Here is a 15,519-nt window from a genome sequence, read left to right as displayed (position 1 = left end):
GTTCTTCCTACCACATATATATACATTTCTCCACACCCCTGTTCCAATTATTCCATTCTATTCCAACCTCTAACTCAGCTGTCAGTTTTCCCCACCTCCTTCCAGTCTTTTAATGTACTGTGCCATCATGTTATTTTAGGGGACCACCCCTTACGTTTCCACCCCCAGAAGTTTTTTTCCTAAAAATTGTGCATATCTCAAGGATATTCCCTAATCTACCCAGAGTTTTCTCTTGTATGTGGGATGGTGCAGGACACTCCTCTATTCAGTAATGTAGGTAATAATGGAGAGTTCTGGCACAACAGACATATCTGCAGTCAGTATAGCATGTATAGATTCCATCACTATCCTTTTTTTTAGCATAGACATGTTTCAGTTTTGCAAATGGATTACTGACATTAGCAACCTCATCAGATTCTGGAATATATAAAATAACAAAATGGACTTATTCATTTTATGTAAAAAAGTTATGCAGGCTTAATAAATAGGTTTAAAAAGAGAGCTATTATCTCACTTATTTGGTTTTCCATTTCACTTCAAAATGCATGTCTACTATCCAAGTGATTATTGGCTAACTAGGCTATTGTCTTAATTATAAACAGAAAAGTTCATTGAGGCCATGAGAATAGTTGGTATGAGCTGAAGATTAGTTGTCCCACTGCTATGACTGAGGGCACTCTCCATTTTGCTTTGAATTAAGATTGTAGCAGAAGCTGCTTTTAACACATATATGTAAGTTTGAGGCATAGAAGGCTTTCCCACCGCTTTTAAAAATGGAAGCTATAATGATCAGATTCTGTAAAAGCAACCAAGCAACAAAATTTGCACCACTGCTATCTCAGCCATAGAGACTTGTTGGTCTTGCAATCTTTAGGAAGACTTGGGATGCAGTGATCAATACACCACCCTAGTCTACACCATGGTTGTCAGCTGGGACTTGGGGCTGCTCTATTAGTTATACTTAGTTCCCATTGAAACCAGTGGAACTCAATCATAAATAGATCGTTCCAATGAATTCAATGGAACCTAAGTAACTTAGTCCAGATCCAACACTATGTGTGGAACAGCTTTATAGTGATATACTATATCAATATATTATATTGATTAGATTATATTGAATATATTATATTGATATATTCTGTGCATCAAAAATACAAACTTGCCTCATACTGGCCAGAACATTGGTCCATCTAGCTCAGTATTACCTACTGATTGGCTTTCTAGGATTTCAGCCAGTAGCCTTTACCAAGTTCACCTGGCAATGGCAGGGTTTGAACCCAGCACATTCTGCAGGCAAAATGAAATTCTGTAACTGAGTCAATTCCATTGTAACACAAAACTGCAGGTTCTTAAGTAAAATGCTAAGAAAGCTGAACATGAATGCTTTGTGACTACTTAGGAGGGAACAGTTCATTTCCAGAGGATTGACAGTTGCCTAGTAAAAAGAGCATATATTAAGAACATGGGCGATGTGGCACAGTGTGTGCCTTGACTCATCACAATGTGGGAGGCTTCACCTCCACTCATTCTGTAACTCCTTTCTGTGGAAAATATGTTAGCCTAGAAGAAGAAGGAAGCTTTTTCTTTCCAAAAAGGAAGAAAGATTGCCATCATACAGACCATGCAGCTGTGGGTGTTATCCAGCTGGTGTTATCCATCAGCAGGAAAGGGAGTGAGGCAATTTTATTTGCCCTGAACGCTCCCCAAAAATCTGTTCTGGAAGATTGGGTAGGCCCCCAGAGCAGCTTTCAAGGGGTATGGGGATTGCATGGGAGAAGAGGAATTGCCAAAGGTTGATTCTCTGCTCATTCCGCTGAAGGATATGCTCTGCCAATGGAGGGGCACCATTTTGATACAATGCTGTAAGATCTATTTATTTTTGCATTCTTGGTTTATATATTTCATTTACGTTTCAAAGTTGCATTAAAAAATGAATCAAGATAAGCTTACAATATAGTTTTGAAGAAGTAGTTCAACCGACTCCCTTCTTCCATATTTGATAATCCATGATTTTAATTTTGATTCTGCAAGGACCAAGAGTGATAGCAGACGGTATTTCAGTTCCAAGAATTCCATTTTCAGCAGATGGAGCTCAGATGTAGAGGCAACAAATTCAAACCTAGACATGAATCACACTATAGTTAACATTCAATTTGCAGAAAATTACATTTTCAAGCTGCAAATGCAAAGCCTAAAGGCATATTTAATTTTACATTGTTGTTATTTTGTATATTGCTAATTAGTAGCAAACTAATGACTATGTTTATTAAGTGAAGAAAATGTGACTTACTGCTCTGTACTAAACATGCTTACATCAAAGTACATTTCATTTAATTCAACAGCTTGCTTTTTAGTAAATATATTTAAGACTGTAGTCTAAATGCTTTTCACTGTCAAGTGATCCTTTTGCTACTTCTCCCATAAATATGTTCAAGGTGTTGTTACATAACATATTTCCTAACGTTCACTGACAACAACCACTATATATATATATAGAGAGAGAGAGATCAAAATCCACAGCTTATTTAATTTTAAGCTTTTATCAGTAATAGCCAGAAAAGGCTTTGCAAGATGTTTACAACAACAACTTGTTGTTTCCATAGACAGTAAAAGCCCACTGGAAACCTAAGAGGCACCGACTTTAACTGAAAATAATGTAAATCAAACAGATCCTTTTATCATTGCAGCATTTAAGAATGAAATATGACTTACCTCTCTGCCATATCATCTAGCTGTTCTGGTGGAACAGGGACTCCATTGACAAATCGAGCTCTGTGGATCTCCTGGAATGTCCTTTTGTAACCATCTACATTTTTAAGCACATCCTAAATTGGATATTTTTTTAAAGGAAAAGAGAAGGCAAAAAAGGTTCACTGTAGGCAATTTTAATAAGTACAATTTTTGAAATCTGCACTGATGACTCAGTGTATGAGAGCATTTGATCACGCTGCTACATTTATATGCGAGGTAAAGCATTTACAGCAGCAAAAGCTTCTACAGAAGGAAAGTGCCTTGTGAGATACTGAGCCAAAGCTGTGCTTAATAATTCTGGCACATTTGAAAACAGGCAATAGAGGCACTGCCTAAAGCACTTACAGCTTGAAGGGAACATGTTGCATAAGGTATCTATCTACCAATCTATCATTTGTTGAGATAAAAATCAACAGTTGGCAGCTGTTAACATTTCATGTCTATAATTTTCCACCTCTATCCCAACACTGCACATTTACTGCACTGCTCAAAGCACCTGAACAAATTCATTCCCCTCTTAAAACCTACAGATTTAGATCCATCAAGTATGTTATGTATTCAATGCACAGTGAACTTTGGCACATGAAATAAGACTGATCAATAAGTATTGTCTGTGTTAGAAACATGGGAAGCCGCTAACCCATGCTGATAAATACAAATCAGTATAAGCCTAATAATAACTCTTCTCTGTAGTATCTAAGCAACAGTACTTCAAAGGTTTAAGGGAGATTACATATTAAAATGAATTACTAGTAATCATCACTTAAGAAATATCCAGAATGAAAAGATGCTACATGTATCTGTCCTTGGGCTGCCTGAGTGTGGAGGATTTATTGATGCATAGCCCTTATGTAAACTGACTAGCATAAGGTTGATATAGGTAAATAAGTAAGCCAACTTCAATTTTTTCACTTGTCATTCTTGTGACAAAATTACTTCAAAATACTGCTTTTCACAGCCCTTAACTTGAAAGACAACAAAGCATCCAAGTAGATTTACAACAATAAGGAATCAGAATGGGCTGCTGCCCACAACCACCTGACAGGTGCTGCTGCTACTGCCAACAGCTCTGCCACGTCTGCCTATTGTGGCACAATGGCTACTGAACTGATGCTTCATAGCTGCTTTTTAGTTTACATACTCACTGTGTATAAACATCTAACACAGCTACAGTGGTACCTCGGGTTAAGAATTTAATTTGTTCTGGAGGTCCGTTCTTAACCTGAAACTGTTCTTAACCTGAGATACCACTTTAGCTAATGGGCCTCCCACTGCGGCCACACCACCGCCGCACGATTTCTGTTCTCATCCTGAAGCAAAGTTCTTAACCCGAGGTACTATTTCTGGGTTAGTGGAATCTGTAACCTGAAGCATCCGTAACCTGAGGTACCACTGTACTTGTACAACTGTACAATGCACTGGGCTGTGTACAGTGTACTCACGATTAGCTCTCTCACAACAAAGTACTAATAAAGACAGGAACAAGAAACAGAACACAGCTGCAAATTAAATGCAAACCTAATCCAAAAAACTAGAGCCTAAATCAGTATAAGGGCAGTAGTACTGCCCAAGTAACCAGTAAAACTTTTAAAAAAAGGTAAGGGACTCCTGACAGTTAAGCCCAGTCACGAACAACTCTGGGGTTGCGGCGCTCATCTCACTTTACTGGCCAAGGGAGCTGACATTTGTCCGCAAACAGTTTTTCCGGGTCATGTGGCCAGCATGACTATGTGGCTTCTGGCGAAACCAGAGGAGCACACAGACACGCCGTTTACCTTCCCGCTGGAGTGGTACCTATTTATCTCCTTGCACTTTGACGTACTTTCAAACTGCTAGGTTGGCAGGAGCTGGGACCAAGCAACAGGAGCTTCCAATCGGCAAGCCCTAGGCTCAGTGGTTTAGACCATAGCGCCACCCACGTCCCTTAGTAAGACTTAGATGAAGACAAAACACAAATTAATTTTATCTTATCTTATCCTATTGTCTTATTTTATTTTATTGAATAAGTACGGGCCTGAAATTGAGATATCAGGATGGATTTCAATGTCACACTATGGTGAATGTCCCATCAGCACAAGCAGTGCAGCTTGTCAGGTAGAATGATCCCCCCTCTCCTCCCCCTGTTCTGGGCCTTCTCCAACTCCCTGTGGGCCAATTTCAGGGATGTCAGTGACATAGTGGAAGAGATGCGTGAAAGGAGCTTGCTGACGGTACTCATTAGGTGAATCCAACCCTGAGCGTCTGTTGCGCGCTAGGCAAACTGACATGAGGTGACGATGAAACTGAACATTGGCTTGTGGAACATAAAAACAATTGCAGCAGAACAAAAAATGCCAGATGAATGTGCAAATGAATATTGAAAAGGACTGAGGCATGTTCGTACATCCCTAGGTAGAGAGCAATTCTTGAAACATGCAACATTTGAAGACAACAAAAACAACAAAATGTAATGCATTACAAGTGCCTGAATGACATTTTCAAGGAGCTACAGCTGCTGATAAAGAAGCATTCTAAACACTATAAAGTTGCAGAGATAATAATTTTGGGAAGTATTTATAATTGTAAAACATTTCTTTAAAAACGTGATCCATCAACTGAAAGTTATGAAATTTAAATGAAACACTTTGAGGAGGTGGATAGCTCAGTTGGTTAGTGCTGACAATGCCAAGGTTGCAGGTTTGATCCCCCTAAGGGACAGCTGCATATTCCTGCATTGCAGGGGGTTGGACTAGATGATCCTCAGGGTCCCTGCCAATTCTATGATTCTATGAGGTAAAGCTTGCAATCAGAAGCATTAAACATAATTTGAGAATTATACATTCCCTTCTGGCTTGCCCTAAACTGCATGCGGGCAGCATACATGCAAAGTACCAGTCATTATTTGCAACTGGAGGGCTCTGGATATTTCCTATATAGGCCCAAGTCATTCCTCTCCTTCCCAGATGCTCCTATCTACAAGCTGCTCATGGTCACAGTCAGCCAGGCAGGCAACATTAAGCCCTATGCTGATAGCTTCCTAACACATGCAATGATGTACATTTAAATAAATTTAAGGCAGGAATCCGCCAAGTCCCACTGAACTCAACTGGGCATTCTTCTGAATAGACATGTATAGGATTTCATTGTTAGTCACATTAGTACAGTTAAAGTAGTCTATTAAAATCATTGGGCAGACATCCTCCAATCTCTAATTTGGAATGGGACCTATTAAGCTAGATTGATTTAGAGGGCATCCACCAGATGCCCCAAATTAATCTGATTTTAAGAAGGACACATTTAATCCCATGTCTAAATTCCCCATTTCAGATCTTCCCATCGCAATTCAGCATGAGAAAACCAATTAACTAAATATTGCCTTATGTCATAACAAAGAAGAAATTTTTCTTACAACTTTGCAAAGAGATGCTGCACATTTTAATAACAAAACGAATAAGAAAATAAATCATTAAGATCAAACAATTAGAAGACCTTTGTAGAAAGCCCGCTTAAAATTGCATAGGAGTAAATAATGGCATTTATTTAATATCACTAATATTGTTTCAATACCAAAGAGAAATGGGGTGCGCTTTTTTAAATTAAAACATATTTCATCGGGTTGAATGGAACCAGCCTTCACTTCCCACAAATCGAAGGGATTCTTCTGTCAACAGATCCAGCAAAGGAATCCCAGTGGCAGAACAGGGGAGGAGGCAATTTTCACTGAATATTCCCTCCGCCAGGAGCCTGCCATAGCCCCGCAAAATATGCAGCTTGCTTCTGGACTCTGCAGGCCTCCCTTTCTGTTTTGACTGGTGTCCCATTCTGCATTTTGGCTTTTTCATCAAGGTCAGGAATGATCTCTGCTCTCACAGAAACCATATTCCAGCTGCTGCCCTTTCTTCTTAAATGCTCTTGACATGGCGCCATTCTGGGGTGAAATAACAGTGGTTAAAGCTCCACTGTCAAGCCCCTCCCCTCTATCAAAAAGGCAGAAAGAAGTTAAGAAACTACCACTTGGTTGGGAGGTGGTTTCCAAAACATTTGGAAACTTATTCCTCCTTGAAATTGCCCTATTTTTTGCCCACTTATGCTTGTGTTCCTTAGTTTGTGCTTAAGCACTTAAGATATACATTTATTAATAGGGATATAAACAAAGCAAGTGAATGGATGAAGTTAGAGGGAACAGAGAAAGCTGGCCAAGTGTTCATTTAACCTAGGCTGCTAACATATCGCTCATGAAAGCAATGTTTCATTCAGGATTCTCTTTTTATTTCAAAGAATGTAGCAAAACTAGCATAACATATTTGGGCCTCCATTTAGAAAACATGATAGCAAAAGCTGAAAACAGTAAAGGAAATGCACACCTTTCTTTTTTTAAAGTAGGATCTTTTTTCTCTTATCGTGAAGAATACCAATCTATTTCAGCCTCCTTCTTTTTACTTAGTTTTTGACAAAAGAACCTAATGCTGCTCATGTTATCAAAATATCATCCTACACTGTGTTTTAGCAAAATGTGATAGTTTTAATATAACCGCTATGAAGAATCACACTACAAACCTTTTGCTGTCCAAGCTTTCTGTTTATGATGTTTGCTGTTTCCTCATGAGCTTGTTGACTGATGATTTCTTCTGTAAGAGAAGCCTCTGCACGATGAAGCCAGGCTCCAATAGTACCCAGGGGAGCAGGGAGAGATTTATCAAGGTGCAGGTGCCATTCAAATATCTGGAAATACAAACATTAAGACTGTTAGTAGCATCAGTGTGTATAGTCTGGGGGTATTATTTAGGGATGTGGGGGGATGTAATGTATTTGATTCAAAAACCCCAGATACACATGAAAATATTGATAAATAATGATGTTGTGAACACAATGCTAACCATATGGTTTGGCTCCTCCACAACAAGCAGAGGTGTAAGTATATTAAAAAATTCTTTATGGATAAGCTGACAGTTGCATTAAACTGAGATTTCAGACAAGTGGCTAGTGTTGCCATACAATAACAAAATTTTCAGGAAAAATATATATAAAGCAATCTAGTAAGAAACTTGAAGTACCTATACCATGATACACACCACTCTGCTTCTATCAGCATTTCCAGTTCCTGAAATGTACCATCTTTCCTTCTGCACGAAAACTTCTATACCTGTTATGTACTAAACTTGGATCCTAGAACAATAGGCTGGTAGGATCCTAGAATGCAACAATCTGATTGGCCTGCAGGAGCAGCCCAATCAGGCCCCAGGAGGAAGTCAATCAGCCTACTAGGAAGGTAGGATCCTAGAATGCAACACTTTGGAATATGGCCAGTGACTGTGCCTTTTTGTGTATGGGCTGTAAGCAGTAGTGAGCAATGGACATGGACATTGCTATGTCTTCTAAACAGTATAGTTGCATAGCTGCCTAGTAGCTACCTGTGGGGAACACAGAGTAGATTTTAGGGCCACAGAAGGGAGGAAAATACTGGTGTGTGTGTGTGTGTGTGTGTAAGAGAGAGAGAGAGAGAGAGAGAGAGAGAGAGAGAGAGAGAATGAATGAATATCTCTTATTCAGGTGAGATTTTCACTAAATGGTGGTGCTGTCCAGTAAGGGGTAGGAATTCCCACCTGCCCCACTTACCTGGTTGATTGCCACTCAACCTAGGATGGGGAACATCAGGCCAAGGAAGACTATGCATGAGAGAGAATTTTGGCTCATGCTGGAAGCTTGGGACACAGAGACTTGTCTTGCTTTGTGCTAAACCCAGTGCTATGGCTTGGGAACCTTATTGGGAGGCAAGACTTGTGGAGTGTTGATGCTATGAGCCTCTTCATTCTATGCTCAGATTGTATAGGTGTGCAAATAAAACTATATATCCTAAAGAGACCACAGACTCCATTTACCTTCATTCTAAGAAAGCAAACCCAGTGTAAGTGGTGGTACCCCTGGAGTATCTCACTGCTCAGAGACTGGGATGTGTGCAACAATATTTTTTGAAAACTTACCCGGGAAGTAACTCTGTCCCATGCTTGCTTCACCAGAGCTTGATCAAGAGACAGTTTGCCGTCTTTCCTTAGAGACTGTATTGCAGATTCAATCTGTTTCCTCTTTATTTCATACTGTACTCTGAAATGTTTAAAGGACTGCAAGGGAAACAAGAGAGCAAGGATAAAAGAAATATTGGCAAAAGAGCAAAATAAGTTCCTCCCAAGCCAAAATAGAAAAGCAGACATAAGACATGGCAAGGACTCAATATTCTTCTGACCCATATAGGACGGGAAGCAGAACACGCAAGAAATTAATGAGATGAGGGATAGCTCAGTCAGTAGAGCATGAGCCTCTTAATCTCAGGGTCACGGGCTTGATCCCCATCTTGGGTGAAAGATCCCTGCAAGTAGGGGGTTGGACTAGATGACCCTCATGGTCCCTTCCAAATCTACAAATCTGTGATCTGTAATACTGGACAAACCATGCATTTGTAACAGCGTCCACTGCTAATCAAATCGTCTCTGTCATTCTTACTGCCTCTGGAAAGCTATTTGAGTTATCTGGAGGAAGCAGGGGTACGTGGACAGCACCACCACCAAGCACCCTTGTGCATCTGTTATGATACCAGCATTCTGGGGCCCCATAGATCACCTTTTCCCAGTCTGAAAGCTCTAAGCAGAAGCTAGCTTCTGGGCTAAATTTAAAGTGCTGGTTTGGACCTATTGTGCTAGACAAAAGCATTTACTTTCAGCCAGGCTTTAACTTGGAAAGTTTTAGATACTGTGCCCTCCTTTAGAGGGTGGGATGTATTATGCTACCTTTTATGTATATGAACATTTTTAGCTTTTGTTCTGCTTTAGCTTTAAATCAGTTTTGTAATCAGATAGTAATAATGATGATGATGATGATGATGATGATGATGATGATGATAGGACTTTGGCTCAGCTGCCTGCCTGCTTGAAGCACTGTTACTGCCTCCAAGCACAGCAACGTCTATAAACAGAAGAAGAGATCCACTACAGGGCTCTCTGCCAAGGAGCACCTCAAACCTGAAACCAGTCCTGCAGAGACAGGGTTGAGAGCTCGTTCTACATTGAAGGTGCTATAGTACATTTGGAGGCCTCCAGTTCTTCACAGTTCTTTGATTATATATTTGAAGTGTGCTTTTGCACTATGCTGGCTAAATCTGAAACTAATCTTGGAGTTTTGGTCACATATGTGGTGGGATTAGATCACATGTAAACTTGAGTATGTGTGTCTGTCCACCTGCCGTATGAAAGGCTTTCTTCATTTTTAACTAAGTCTGAAATACCCTCTTCTCCCCCCAACAAACTCACATCAAGGGAGCATTGTGAAAGTTTGGCTAGCGTAAGTTAACCACATGCATAACACTTGCTTCAAGGAATCACTATTTTTTAAAATCAAATGTTTAATTTTGCAACAGAAAACTCTCCCCATTCTTACCTGGTACTTCTCCTGCAAGCTTGCTTCCACCATTTGTGCTCTTGTCAAGTCTCTTTCAAATTGTTCTACCCATATTTTCAGGTCTCTTAGCATTAGTCTGTCCTCTCTCTGTGACAGGTAAAAATAAATAGGCCAAATGAAAACCACATCTTGTTTAAGATGTAAGACTGTGTGTGCTATAAATTGTGTTATCATGCAAAACCAGTTTCACATTTTCCAAGTATGTATACAGCTTTTGCTCTAATTTTATGTTGTGAACTGCCCTGAGATCTACAGATATGGGGTGGCATACAAATAATTTAGTTGTTTCCTCATAGCATATGTGTCCAGGACAGCTGTCTACCAGCTCCATCTGGTACGCAGGCTGAAACCCTACCTATCCACAGAATGTCTCGCCAGAGTGGTGCAGTAGTCTCCCGCTTGGACTACTGCAATGCGCTCTACATGGGGCTACCTTTGAAGGTGGATCCAGAAACTGCAATTAATCCAGAATGCAGCAGCTAGACTGGTGACTGGGAGTGGCTGCCGAGACCATAGAACACTTGTCCTGAAAGACCTACATTGGCTCCCAGTACGTTTCCAAGCACTATTCAAAGTGTTGGTGCTGACCTTTAAAGCCCTAAATGGCCTTCGTCCAGTATACCTGAAGGAGCATCTCCACACCCATTGTTCAGCCTGGACACTGAGGTCCAGCACCAAGGGCCATCTGGCAGTTCCCTCACTGAGAGAAGTGAGGTTATAGGGAACCAGGGAGAGGGCCTTCTTGGTAGTGGCGCCCGCCCTGTAGATGGCCCTCCCACCAGATGTCAAGGAAATAAACAACTATCTGACTTTTAGAAGACATATGAAGGCAACCCTGTTTAGGGAAGTTTTGAACCTTGAGTTTTTAAAAATCCTGTTGGAAGCTGCCCAGAGTGGCTGGGGAGGCCAAGCCAGATGGGCAGGGTATTATTAATAATAATGATAATGGCGTATCTTCATGTTTGGGCATTCTCAAAAGTCATGTGATATTGTGTAAGTCATTTGCTTTCACCTTGATGCAGCACCATTGAGTCAGATTACAGGAGCCCTATTCTGGTATTCAGACCTCATGAGACACTCACTGCACTGCAATGCACTGCACTCAGTGTCCCCACCCAAGGAACAGAAAAAGCTGCCTTACACTGAGCCAGACTATTGGTACTTCTAGGTCAGTATTATCTGCACTGACTGGCAGTGATTTGCCAGGGTTACAGGCAGGGGCCATTCTAGATGTGACTGGTTTGAACCTGGAACCTTCTGCATGCAAAGCAGATTCTCTACCACTGAACTACACTCTTTCCTCTTATGGCAGACTCTCTCTCTCACACACAGAGTGGCAGGACACTTAAGGATGTGACAGCAGGGGTGGGGATAGTGAAGAGTGTTCTGCTCTTCCCCTCATTTGATTACTACCATGTGCAGCATGAACACTCAAATAGGGATATTGCAATGGGACTCTAGGGGACTGCATGGCCATGAAAGCAAACTTGAGACTGGGGATTGGGAACCCGTTGCCCTTCAGATGATTTTGAACTCCAACTTCCATCAGCCCCAGACACATGACCAATTGATAGATGGAACTGATGTTCCTGTGAGAGATTGCAGTCAAACATAACTAGCAAGCACAGTGCTAGTTAGTGCATGAAGGGATTAAGACCGGAGTTGATTCCTATGCTCAGTTAGGTCATGCCCCCTCTCCTCTGGAGAGGAAGCGAAGCTTATTTCATCTTCCTTCCTTCCTTCCTTCCTTCCTTCCTTCCTTCCTTCCTTCCTTCCTTCCTTCCTTCCTATCTCTCTTGCTGTATCATGTAACCAACTAAGGAGGATGTCTGTAACCTTGCTTCTGAGTTTACAGCACATGTTTGGAATTATATTCTATATTTTGCCTGTATTATCCTTGCTGCTGCATGGAACAGTGGAGGATTGAGACATTAAATCTGTAAGTAAAACATTTTTAACTTACGTAACTTTGTGTGGTCTGCTCATTGCAAGAGGGGCAGAAAGAGGTCAGCTGCTGTGTGCAACTGAATTGGGTAAAAAGGTTTAACAACCTATATTCCTAACACCATACTGCTGTTTAACAAATTGAACTCAATCTAAGCAAATATTTGAATTTATATCTTCAACAGATTGAGGTGTTATTGAAACAGAACTGTATCATTAAAAAAAAACTCATTTGCTATTTGGCACCTAGGGAAATGTTTAAGCAGGAACAAATGCATTAATCTAAAAGAAGAGAAATGATGCAACATAGACACATCTATGAAGTAGCGCAGGTACTTGTGGTGCACAATGTGGCATTTGCTGGCCTATCTTTTTTCTGGGAATCAGGTTATTTGATGTCACCCATGGCTGCTTCCAACTTCAGCATGTTACATACCTTGTTACACAATAACAAGGTGGTATTCAAAAAAAGGGCGGGAGGAGCACAACAATACAGTTACAATTCGGAGTAAAATAGCAGCCACTAGGTTAACAGAAAGAAAGCAGCTAGTATTAAAAGAAGTCAGCTAGTATTAGTCACCAAGAAAGGCCTCAGAAAATAAATGGGTTTTCAGCAAGTGTTGAAATTGTAGGACGAGCTGGTGATCAAAGTGATGGGGTAGGATTATTTATTAATCTATGTATTGCTTCATGGCAGAATAGGTTTCTAAGTGGCTTACAAAAAATAAAAACACATAAAGCCATTAAACTAGATCTATAGTTAAAATATACCATAAAACAGTACATACAGCAATTAAAAGATAGGACACCAAGGACAGGAAATCAGGGGGATACCTGTGTAAACAAGTATGTGTTCAAAAGCCAGCAGACTGCCAATACAGATGGTGCCTCTTATAGTGCTATTAGTACCACCTGCCTCCATATTACTGCAAGTTGAAAATGGTCATGCCATGGCAAGCCTAATCAGGTTCCATTTGTTGTCATTTTACTTGTGTTGAGGCAGGCCTCATTCTATCCTACGTCTTTGTAACTGATGTAATTGAAGCTAATGTGATCTGAAACCATCCATTGCCTTTTTCCTTTCCACTTTGAGCACTATGAGTAACTTTTTTGCACCCACTCACACTCACCCCATAACATTAAAGGAGAGCCAGCAGTGTAGCAGTTAGCATATTGGGCTTTGATAATGGAAAGTTGGATTCCTATCTCTACACCACTACAAAACTACTGGGTATCACTGGGGCAATCACCATTTCATCCTAACCTAACCTTTTGATTATCAAAGAAAGTGGAAAATAGTTCTCATGGAATATGGGAACTCTTTGGAAGAAGAGCAGGATTAAAATGTTATAACTTTTTAACAGTTATTTCCTTACAAATATGTATATACAAATTTACCATATGCTTGAACATCAGGATGTGGAGTAACATTGTTTTGGAAAATAAAGTCATTTCTCATGGTGATATCCAACTAGGAGACCTACTAAACTTAATGAATCCAACTAGGAGACCTACTAAACTTAGGTAAAGGTAAAGGGACCCCTGACCATTAGGTCCAGTCGTGACCGATTCTGGGGTTGCGGCGCTCATCTCGCTTTATTGGCTGAGGGAGCCGGTGTACAGCTTCCGGGTCATGTGGCCAGCATGACTAAGCCGCTTCTGGCGAGCCAGAGCAGCACATGGAAATGCTGTTTACGTTCTACTTGCACTTTGTTTTTTTTTATAGAATATTTATTAAAGTTTTTAATAATAATACAATAAAGAAAAAACGGAAAAAAAGAATAAAAAATAGTAACAAAAATACAGAAGTAAAAATAATTAAAAAGAAAAAAATAAAACATGCAGATTTCCATTTCTCATTTTCCTTTAACATGTTTCCCGGACCTCCTCATACCTCCCTTTTTTGTATTCCAATTCAAATTGTTAGTTCAGCAAATCCTTGCCGTTAAGTTTTAACCTGTTTCTAAGCCTATTTCTCATATTATCTACTTGCACTTTGACGTGCTTTTGAACTGCTAAGTTACTACAGCAGTAAGTTCTGAGCATGACTAATGTTGGCCATCACCATGTAAAAATAAAAAAGCCAACTTAACAGGATTTGACTCTCAAAATGTTGTGTTTTAGCTTTGTATAAAGAAAAGTGAATAGCTTTCTGAAGATTTGCTGAATATTCTATAGAGCATCACTATTAAAATGCAAAGAACAAACTAGACACAATGCTGCAAAAGTGCAAACACATCTCCAGACCAGACATCCTTTCCCCTCTTCATTTTTCTGATAAAAGCAGATGCAGACATTGTGGGTGGCATTTGGTTCAGAGCCACGGGAGAAGGGAGGTTTACCCCTTTCCCACTGTGCTGATCCCTTGATGCGAATTGTCCTTTCAAAGCAAGTTTTCCGCTGCTGCCTAACAGCGACTCTGTCAAGGGCAACAACACAGGGGGAAAGGCTCCAACCTCTGTCCCATGACTGCTGTTTTTGGAGTGGTAGTGTGAAAGGTGCAAGAGGTAAGAACATAAGGAGAACTCTGCTGGATCAGGCCAAAGGCCCACCTACTACAACACTCTGTTGTCACAGCCAACAACCAGATGCCCATGAGAAGTCCTCTCACAGGAAGCAGGCAATTAGTCTGATACGTTTACACATCTCCAGAGTCCAAATAGAAATATTATTTCAAGTTGAGCGAGCAGAGTATATGCTATGCTTGCACAAGGTCTGAGGTTCCTGGTGAGGTAATGGCCTATGTATGGTTCATTAAGGTCACAAAGGAAGTGGTTCTGTGCCAGGCAGAAAATGGGTGGGCCCTCCTCCCTCAACTGTCTGGTAGTTAGAAAGACAAAGGCCAGAGTTAAGAGTTTGTGTTATGTGAGCCAGAAGCTGGAAGCAAGCTGGGAAGCCAGAAAGACAGAGCCATGCATGATTTCTGCTGGAATCCAAGGCTGTGGCTATGAAAGATGCAAGGCCCTTTTGGGGTGTTAATGCTGTGAACCCCTTCATTGTTGACTCAGGTTGTATATATGTGTAAATAAACCTTATATCATAAAGACTCCACAGTCTCCACTATATCACATTCCAAAGGAAACACAGACCCAGGGTAAGTACCTGGAATCCCTGGAACTTCACACTGCTCAAAAATTGGGTGGCATGACAAAATATGTATATTAATCTATCCACTAAGATATGGAACAAGTCAGATGTGCATCCAATTGTATGGATATTGTTCTACTTTTCATTTTTAAATTATTGTTAGTGACCTGGCTGTTTTAAATCTGTGGGGTTTTTTATTTCACAATGTTGTTTTATGCTCTTTCAGTTTAATTACTTTATTTTATTGTTGATTATTCTTTTCGTGTTGTGAGCCACTTCAAAAGTTAACCTGGCAAAAGAGACTAGTGT

The 15,519-nt window shown here is 40.4% G+C and overlaps 1 protein-coding gene across 1 annotated transcript in view; it reads right to left on the bottom strand.

Moving 5' to 3' along the window:
• SYNE1 (spectrin repeat containing nuclear envelope protein 1) overlaps positions 1 to 15,519 on the bottom strand; it is a 274,657-nt gene that overhangs the window by 202,649 nt on the left and 56,489 nt on the right. The window contains 5 exon segments of the mRNA XM_081905258.1: positions 1,951 to 2,119; positions 2,713 to 2,825; positions 7,288 to 7,452; positions 8,712 to 8,849; positions 10,159 to 10,266. Of these exon segments, the coding sequence (XP_081761384.1) occupies positions 1,951 to 2,119; positions 2,713 to 2,825; positions 7,288 to 7,452; positions 8,712 to 8,849; positions 10,159 to 10,266 (693 nt within the window).

This window comes from Podarcis melisellensis (assembly GCF_964234715.1).
Source record: "Podarcis melisellensis genome assembly, chromosome: 3".
Lineage (NCBI taxonomy): Eukaryota > Metazoa > Chordata > Lepidosauria > Squamata > Lacertidae > Podarcis > Podarcis melisellensis.
Note: the sequence above shows the minus strand (reverse complement) of the source record. Positions and strands in the feature narration are given on the sequence as shown.